At 42.0% G+C, this 10284-nt stretch overlaps 1 protein-coding gene across 1 annotated transcript in view; it reads right to left on the reverse strand.

The window, feature by feature from the left end:
• Window positions 1-248: 248 nt before the first annotated feature.
• ANKRD66 (ankyrin repeat domain 66) overlaps window positions 249-10284 on the reverse strand; it is a 10958-nt gene continuing 922 nt past the window's right edge. Inside the window, exons 2-3 of the mRNA XM_006881927.1 lie at window positions 8315-8543; window positions 249-441 (exon numbers count right to left, since the gene is read on the reverse strand). Coding sequence (XP_006881989.1) covers window positions 249-441; window positions 8315-8543 — 422 coding nt within the window. The remainder of the gene's footprint in view (window positions 442-8314; window positions 8544-10284) is intronic.

Here is a 10284-nt window from a genome sequence, read left to right on the forward strand (position 1 = left end):
CTGTGACTCTAGTGTGTAACACATGTTCACTTGATGGTTTGGTTCTGGTTTTGCTAATTCTTGTTAACAACTGATATTAGCTTGAAGGCAAAAGCCAGGTTTCTAGATCAATTGACTGGTCAGGAGATTCTGATAGAAGCAGCTGAATAATGATATACAAATAAGATGTCAAGCAATACACAACACTCCTAACAGCCTCCAGTGCCATGTTCGAGTCCCTTGGATGGCTTTAAACCTGTCCCAGCTGCTCACATTCTCCTGCCCCTGAGATTCCTGAACCTGGCTGGGCCTCGACTATTCTTGTTCTTGGTAGTGTTCTGACTTGACGGAAGAGACTGCTCCAACTCTCTCTTTTTGACATCCCAGTCTTCATCACACTGATCTAGCAGCAGCCCGTTCTGCTCAGCAACGCGGCGGTGGTCTCTGCACTCCATCTCTGCCCTAAAAACGGGAGAAAAGACAAATTTCTTAACACCTGGAGCAAGAGAGCCAGCCCTCTTTGGCTTTGGAATCTCTGTCTCTTCCTGCTTTCTAGGAGGTCTGAGAGTACCGTTGATCAAACACTAGACTGTTAACCAAAAAATGACAAATTCTAATTCACTACCCACTCTATAGGAGAAAGATGACTCTGTTTCCATGAAAACGTACGGCCTTGGAAACCTCACTGGGCAGTGCTGCTCTGTCCAATGTGCTCACTATGAGTTGTGTCACAACAGCAGTGGGTAGTATATTGTTCCAACTTTCTGAATGCACTATAAGTATTCAGCAGCCCATGTGGAGTAAAGGAGGCCAAGTATGTGCACTGCAATGTGAAAATTCAGGGAAATCTTAGACACTAAAGAAAGTGTCATGAAGTAGAAGGAAAAATTGGTGTGACCTCCCCAAACTCATGGCAACCCTCCCTCAGATTTTGAAGGTAAGAATCTTTTCTATTGATGCATTAATTTTCAAAATATCTTTTTCTCCCTTCTCCCTCTATTTTCATCTCTCCTAACCTCCCAAGATTAATTTTTCCTGTTTGTAAATCATTTCTCGCTTTTAAAAAATTAGTATTCTAATACTTCACCAAAGAAGACATTCAGATGGCCAACAAGCACATGAAGAAATGTTCAAAATCCCTAGCTCTAAGAGAGATGCAAATCAAAACAACTATGAGATATCATCTCACCCCAGTAAGAATAGCAAAATTTAACAGAACAGCAAGCAACAAATGCTGGTGAGGTTGTGGAGAAACTGGAACTCTTATTCACTGTTGGTGGGAGTGTAAAATGGTGCAACCACTCTGGAAGGCGGTATGGCGCTTTCTCAAAAAATTGCAAATAGAGATACATTTGACCCAACAATTCCACTACTGGGAATGTATCCCAAAGAGACCATAACTGACATCCAAGCAGATAGATGCACACCCATGTTTATCGTGGCTTTGTTCACAATAGCAAGGAGTTGGAAACAACCCAGGTGCCCATTAACAAATGAATGGATAGAGAAGCTGTGGTATATTCACACAATGGAATACTATGCTGCATTGAAAAACAAGGAACTCATGCAATATTATTCAAAATGGGTGAGCCTGGAGGACATTATGCTGAGTGAAGTATCTCAGTTGCAAAAGGACAAATATTGCATGGTGCCACTGATGTAACATGGGACTGATATCAGGGTGGGGGTAAGACTGAGAAAAACTGGATAAATTATGTATATTGCACTGAAACAGATAAGGGAGTGAATAATTTAAAAGCAATATATGATAGGGTATTATGGTTATCACAAGAGTCCACAATTAAGGTTGCATAGGAATGTACTTGGGGAGGTGGGAGGGGTGCGGGGGGATTATGTACGAGGGAGGCAATGTTTCTTTTACTTTTGAAAGAGAGGAGCGAACTGGGGGGGGGCGCTGGACGGGGAGAGAAGTGCAGCAATGAATGAATGGAAATCCAAAATCTCTGTAAATGTTCATTAAAATTATTAAAAAAATTAGTATTCTAATGGTAAGAGGCTGTGCTGCCAACCCAAAGGCATATAGTTCAAATCCACCAGCTGCTTCTAGAGAGAAAGGTGAGCAATCAATCAACCCCTGTGCAATTTACTGCCTTTGAAAGCATGATGGAGGGTCAGCTGTGAGTCAGTTCCAACTTGATGGCACATATCAACAACATACCATAATGGTATATTTGTCAACGACTTATGTTACTCAACATAATTTATTCTGATTTCACCCTATTGTACAGTGTTGCATTAATTCTTGGCCATCTTTTAATGATTCATAATACTCTATTTTGTGACTGCACCACAGTTCTCTAGCTATTCTGAAGCTGTAAATCTTTATGGAAGCAAACCACCCAATTTCCCCCTAAAGTGACTGATAGAGTCAAATCACCCACTTTTCAGTTACTGAATCAAAATGTAATACACTACGCCACCAGCAATATTTTTCTAGAAGCAAAGACAGTGACATGCTTAGCTGGAGAAAGCACTAATAATTCTTACAATTTTCATATCTATAGAGCAATCAACACATTATTGGGACCGATATTTCAGTCATTTATGTTTTAATTGTGTTTTTTTCCTACTTATAACAATTACACATCTTCATTGCATGAAATTTAGAAAAACATAAACATGTAAGAAAATAAAAATAATTGCTTCTTACATGTTTATTGTATATGTTGATGGATTACAACAAAAAAAAAAACCAAAATAAAAGCAACTAATTGCTAACAAGTTGGGACAGATTCAGAAGTGACCATTCAGTGAGTTTTCAGAGGCAGTAAAGTGCAGGCCAGGAGACTGCTCATCTTCCTCCCATGGAGCAGCTGATGGATTTGAACTGTGTGCCTTTGAGTTGGAAGCACAACTCCTTACCACTAAGCCACCAGAGCTGACAGCAGAACTCAAAAGTATTTCGGGATTGAGTAAATTATTACATAGGAAGGTTGGATCAAAGTTTAATTGGTCTATTAATGATCTCCAGAATCTTGAAAATATGATCAAATGCTGCATAATTAAAATTCTCTTCTTTCTTCTCTACCTCTGCCTGCATCTTCCTAGAACAGGCACTCCCATACTGAAGGGATGAATGATTAGCAATTTCCTTAGGCAATCTCATTGCCCAGAGTCTTAATGGCCCCAGTCCTACTTTTTGCCTCTGTTGCCACCATCTCTACTGCTCAAGTAACTTTCTAAACAATATATGTCGTCTTGAGAATTCACTCATGAGTCCACACTCATCTGTTTAACCATCTCACTAAGGTCACCATCCATTTACTTCTTGCCAGCACAAATGTTCCACTCACCCAGACCACCTACTCCCACCACGAGCCTCCCTCCTGCACGAACATCTACAGAACGTATGCACAAATACAACTTGACACCTTTACCCCATTCCAACAATCCCCTTCTTTACTCTTGACTCCGGTCTTAATTACCTTTCAGGATTTCCTGGATGGCACAGATAGTTCAGCCCTGGACTACTAACCACAAAAGTTGGTGGCTTGAAATCACCCCGCAGTTTTGAAGAAGAAACTCCAGAGCCTTGGAAGAAGTGACCGACACTATGCTTCTGAAAGGTCACAGCTTTGACAACCCTATAAAGCTGGTCTACTCTACAGCACACAGGCATGACTTGAGTGAACCACTGAGAACTGGGGAGTTTGTTCTGTCTTAGCTGACATTCAAGGTCCATATTTAATTCCCCTTTATTTATGATTCTTTTTGTCAGAAGCTAAGTTCCCAGTGGGCGATGCTGGTGAAGAGAAATGACTTGCACATGATGTGTTTGACCTTTCTTGGCTTTGTCTTCTCAACTCCAACTTCTCCTTTTTCTTGGCAGCAACAGTCCTTGTTGCGGTGACAAACCACTTCTCCTTCACTCAGTGATGCTGGGATTGTCTGCTGATCACACGGGTAGGGAGGAGATGACAGAGGAAGTTATTAAAGGAGAGCCAAAGACAGATCCTGGAGGGTGTTCAGTATCTAAAAGGACTGAAAAAAAAAGTTAAGTGTTAGGGTGGAGTCCAGGAGGGGAGAAAGGAGAAGAAATACTCAGAGAGGTGAAAGAGGACAAGAAAAACATAGGGGAAAGCAAGGGAGAAGACATTCAGGAATGTCAAATGGTAAATAAAGTGGAGGTGAGATGGAGGATGTAAAGAATTCATTAATTAGTAACTACAAACAGTTCCAGACTTGCTGGTAATTTTCCTGAGAACAGATTTGGTTCAAATGTTTACTCCTGGTGCAGTGGTTCCAGGTTTATTTCTGGCGTTTGTATGAGAGAGAGAGAGACATTCATAGATCAACAGAAGTTTTCAAATACAGAAGGATCTTCATCTATGGTAGCTTAAGTCTCTGCCTCCTTTTAAAAGATGAAGAGATTAAGGGTAGGAAGGGACTTTCCTGAGATCAAGCTGATGGATGGAGCTTTAGAAGAATAAGAAGTAGGCCTAGAAATCTTGAGCCATGTCACATCTTCAAACTTGGTGTCCCCTCCTCTTATTTGAGGCATTTGATGGTAAGGATGATGGTACTTTGAGTGTCAGTTCACAGAGCAGCTGGTCCTTCCTTCCTTCATATAGATTTTGTTGTACAGCATCCATCCATTGCAGTCTCCACTCTGGAGCAGCAATCTGTCTCCTACCATTCTGATCCTTATTCCCACTAATTCCTCTATCCTACCCTTTCCTCAAGGTTAGCCACAATTTGTTGTGAACCACACAGTCAAATGTCTTTGCACAGTCAATGAAACACAGATAGACATTCTCCTGCTACTCTTTCTGCCAAGATCCATCTGACATTGGCAGTAATGTCTCTATTGCCACAGCCTCTTCTAAACCCAGCTTGTATATCTGGTAGTTCTCTGTCAATGTACTATTCTAGTCATTTCTGGATATTCTTCAGCAGGATTTTGTTAGTGTGTGATATTAGTGATATTGTTCAATAATTTCCACACTCTGTCAAGTCACCATTTTTCTTTTTAACTGGATCTTAAAAATATTGTGGCTAACCTTGAGGAAAATGCAAATCCCAGAACACTTGATTGTGCTTATGTGAAATCTATACTTGGACCAGGAGCACTCCTCAGAACAGAGCAGGGGAACATTGCAAGTTCCGAAATCAGGAAAAGATTGAGTCAGGCATGCATCCTGTCTCCAAACCTTTTCAATCTATATGCAGAACAGATCATTCAGGAAGCAATGGCTTTATGAAGAAGAATGTGGCATCAAGATTGGAGGAAGACTCATCAACAACCTATGTTATGCAGATGACACAGCCTTCCTTACTGAAACTGAAGAAGACCTGAAGAGCTTGGTGCAGAATGTCAAGGACTGTAATCTTCAATATGGATTGAAGCTCAACATCAAGATTCTCACCTCTGGACCAACTGGCAGCACCATGATGGATGGAGAAGAGATTGAAGTTGTTAACAATTAGAGCTTGCTTGGATCCACAATCAACACTCTTAAAACTACCAATCAGGAAATCAAAAGATTAATTGCATTGGGAAAATCTAATGTCATAAACCTTGACATGTTCCAACAAACAGACACTGCCCTGGATGTGCTAAGTTATGCCAAGAAATCTGCAGGACAGCCAGCTGGCCAACTGACTGGAAAAGATAGGTATTAGTTCCCATTCCAAAGAAAGGTGACCCAACAGAGTGCTGAAATTATCTAACAATATCATTAATATCACATGCAAGCAAAATTCTGCTGAAAATTATCCAAAAATGTTCGGAACAATATGTAAACAGAGAACAGCCTGGAGTGCAGGCTGGATTTAGAAGAGGTTGTGGTACTAGGGATATTATAGCTAATGTTAGATGGATCTTGGCAGAAAGCAAAGAATACCAGAAGAATGTCTACCCGTGCTTCATTGACTTTGCAAAGGCTTTTGACTGTGTAGATCACAACAAGCTGTGGCTGACTCTGGGAAGAATGGGAATCCCAGAACGTTTGATTGTCCTAATGCAAAACCTATATTTGGGCCAAGAGCAGTCGTCAGAACAAAGTAAGGAGACTACATGGTTCAAAAGCAAGAAGGGGGTCTATCAGGGATGTATTCTGTCTCCATACCTTTTCAATCTGTGTGCAAAACAGATCATCTGAGATGCTGGCCTGTACAGGAGGAATGTGGCATCAGGATTGGTGGAAAAGTCATCAACAGCCTGCATTTTGCAGATGACACAACCCTGCTTGCAGAAACTGAGGAGGACCTTAAGCGCTTGCTGCAGAAGGTCAAGGACTGCAGCCTCCTATATGGATAGAAGCTCAACATCAAGAAAACAATGATTCTCACCACTGGACCAATTGGCCGCATTAGTATGGATGGTGAAGAGATTGAGCCAGTTAACAGTTTTAGTTTATTTGGCTCCACAGTCAATACTCTTGGTAACAGCAGCCAGGAAATCAAGAGATGAATTGCATTGGAAAAGTCAGCTGGGAGGGACCTCTCAAGAGCAATGATGTCAGGCTGGAGACTAAGATGCGCCTAATCTGAACTATCGTCTTCGCAATTACATGCTATGCATTGGAGAGCTGGACAGTGAGTAGGGATGTCAGAAAGAGAATTGATGTCTTTGAGCTGTGGTACTGGAGAAGAGTGTACTGGAGAATATACTATGGACTGCTAGGAGAACAAACGGGTTTGTCCTGGAAAGGGTGAAGCCAGAAGATTCTGAAGCTTCGTCTGACATACTTTTGGCATGTTGCAAGGAGGGACTGGTTCTTGGAGAGGGACATCATGTTTGGGAGAGTGGAGGGACGTCCCAGGAGAGGAAGACCCTCGATGAGATGGATCGATTCTGTGAGTGGAGTGGCGGGAATGAGTGTGTTAGAAATGGCAAGGTTGGCACAGCATAGAACGGCATTTAGAGCTATTGTACATAGGGTCACTATGAGTTGCAAGCGACTCGATGGCACATAACAACAACATAGACCTCTCCAGAGTGCTGAAAAGCAACTACATCAGTCTGGAGTCTAAGGTGTACCTAATCAGGTACTGGTCTTTACAATTATTTGTTATGCTTCAGAGAGCTGGACAATGACCAAGGATGACAGAAAAAGAATCAAAACCTTTAAGTTGTGGTGCTGGAGAAAAGTCTTGAACATACCATAGACTGCCAAAAAAACAAATTGGTCTGTCTTGGAGAGGATGAAATGAAGTTTCTCTTTGGAGGCTAGGATTTTTGAAGCTCCGTCACACAGACTTTGGGCTCATGGCCAGGAGAGACTGGTCTTTGGAGAAGAACATCATGTTTGGAAGGGTGGAGGGACAGTGCAGGAGAAGATCCCAGATAAGATGGACTGATACTGAGGCAGTGGGAGTTGGTGTCAGAATTAGCGAGATTGACTCAGGACAGGGCAGGCTTCAGAGCTGCTGTACAAAGGGCCATTATTGATTGCAGGCTGCTCAATGGCACATAACAACAACAACAACAACCCTTTCCTACCTCCTAATCTTGTATAAGTGATTATTCTAAGGTTCGAGTACTTTGCTCGTGTTAGGTTCAACCTAAAAGTCTGTCTTTTACTTAACTGAAAGTTTTTTGGTTTTTTTTCTTTTTTACTGTTTTATAAATAACCCAAAAGGTGATAGAAAAGTATTTTTGCCATAAATTTGTTGCTAGTGTTAACTGAAAGTTGAGCCACAAAGGTATGTTCAGTTCTAGGATCAAATTTTACTTTGAAAAACCATACTCTTTGAAGTTCCACTGGTATCTTTTAGACCAGCAAACAATCCAAAGTAATTTTTTAATGAGTTATTGTTATTGTTACATGCTAATGAGTCATCTGGCACTGATAGAGACTCTATGCACAATAGCTCTGAACACTGTCCTGAGCCAATCTCATTGTCTCCGACTCACCTACCCACATTATGCCAGTCACGGTGTCAATCCATCTCATCTCATCCAGGCTCTTCTTCTTTCCACCTTTTCAAAGGACTTTCTCTAAGGGCTGATCCCTCCCAGCAATATGCCCAAAGTATGTGAGATGGAGCTTTGAAAATCATTGCCTGTAAAAGCAACTTCATTTCATCTGCTCCAGGACAAAACTGTTTGTTCTTTTGGCAGTCCATGGAGTGTTCAACACTTTGCTCCAGTATCACAGCTCAAAGATACCAATTCTTCTTCTGTCATCCTTAGTCATTGTCCAGACCATGACCTGGGTAGATTAATATAATTTCTTCAAAACCTGGTCATTCCAGTGAAAAAATCATCAAAACAACTCAAAACAGCAATGACATGCTTGGATTTGCTCAGTTCACTTACACAGATCTCAATGTTGTCTACTTTTTTGGATTGGAGAGAAAAGAAACTTACTTCTCTAAGAATGCCACACATGATTTCTGCCCATAAATCTGTGCAATCCTCTTGGGTGTGTCTCCGAAGAAGTCGGGAGCATCGATGGCGGCGTGCAGAGCATGCAGAGTTTTGAGCACGTTCAGGTGGCCAGACTCAGCTGCGAAATGAGCTGGGGTCCAGCCCACATCAGTTACCAGGCAGGGTCTGGCTCCATGTTCCAGCAGGAGGTTCAGCACCTCCATTTGCCCTTAGACGGAACAAGAGGAAAGAAGAGGAGGTTACAAGAACCAGTTTCTGCCAGCCGGGGTCCAGGGTCAGCCTTGATCATACAGAAAAATCCCAGCACAAACAAAACCCAAAACCAAACACATCACCTGTCAAGCTGAGTGTGACACACGGCAACCCCATGTGTTATGGAGGAGAGCTGCTGCATAGAACCTTATTCAACTCATTGCTATCCAGTTGAAACCAATCCATAGCAGATCCTCCATTGGGTTTCCAAGGTTAGATTGCGTAGAAGGAGAGTGTCTAGCTTTCTCTTGAAGATTGGCTAGTGGATCTGAACCAACAGAGACTGGCAGTGCAACTCAACGTACTGTGTCATGAGAGCTCCCTTCCCTAAATTTCCCCCTCTCTCTTTTTATCTTTTCCCTCTCCCCTCTTCTTTCTTCTTCTTCTTCCTCTTCCTCCTCCTCTTCCTTTCTCCTCTTCCTCTTCTTCATCTTCCTCTCCTCCTCTTCCTTCTCCTTCTTCTTCTTCCTGCTCTCCCTCCCCTCCCCTCCCCTCCCCTTCCTTTCCCTTCCCTTCTCTTCTCTTCTCGCCTCTCTCCCCACCCCCACCCCGTAGAGATGGAATTGATTCAGAGTGGACCCTCCAGGGCTGTAAATCCCACAGGAAGACATTGTTAATCTTTCTCCTGTGGAGTCACTGGTGAATTCAAACTGGAGAGATCTGGCCTTGGAGTCAGCAACACAACTGCTACTAACTATGCCACCAGAGCGTCCCCAAATGAGCTGCTGAAAATTCTAGGGAGCACATATCTACCCAGACACACATGGGGCTGTGACTCTGCAGAAACTGGCTTTTTGTTCAAGTTCATTCTGCACTCAGAAGTCACAGTGCAATTTTTTTAAAGTAATTTTTTATATAATGTAGGTTCTGCTTACCTTATAAAAAGACTAACAGCCCAGCTGCTCCAGTCAAATAGCTATGGGCTCAATTTCTAGCAATACCACTCACTAATCATGGCACCTAAGACAAGAGGGCTCAGAGGCTCTGTTCCCACATATGTAGATTGAAAGTATTGCCACTTAGCTCATCATGTGCTTGTGAAGTTGAAATAAAACCACAAGTAAAAAGTACACAGTACAGTTCCCTTGTTGTTGTTGTTTGGTGCCATATAGGGAGTATATAAATAATGGATCTGAACCCTGACCTGTCCTGCACCATCCTCACAATCTCTGGTATGCTCAATCCCACTGTTGTGATCCCAGGGTCAATCCATCCTGTTGTTGATGATCTTCCTCTCTTTCACGGACCCTTTACTTTTGCAAGCATGACACCTTTTCCCGAGGACTAGCCTCTCCTGACAACACGAGAATCAAATAATAAATGTTCACTAAAAGATGTAGGTTAGGTGACCATCATTTAACATTTTTATTTCTGCAAAATAAATCTCTACTGACTTTTCTTCAATTATTCTTGCCTCCTGCCAACTCACTTTCCACACAAGAGACAAACAACTTATCAAAAGCCCAAGAGTAGTTCTTTCTGATGCAATGATATTCTGTTGTCAAAGCCCTTCACAAGTTTAGTGACCAGGTTTTTTCCACTGTCTACCTGCCATTCTGCAACCAAGTCATGTTAACAATGGGGGAGGAGAGAAGAGGGACAATAGTCACTGATGACAGACTATTATTGGACATTATCTTAATGAATTTATTATTATTATTATTATTAATTTCAATGAACATTTACAGAGATTTTGG

Source organism: Elephantulus edwardii, unplaced genomic scaffold, assembly GCF_000299155.1.
Source record: "Elephantulus edwardii isolate Elephantulus edwardi_28Jun2011 unplaced genomic scaffold, EleEdw1.0 scaffold00017, whole genome shotgun sequence".
NCBI lineage: Eukaryota > Metazoa > Chordata > Mammalia > Macroscelidea > Macroscelididae > Elephantulus > Elephantulus edwardii.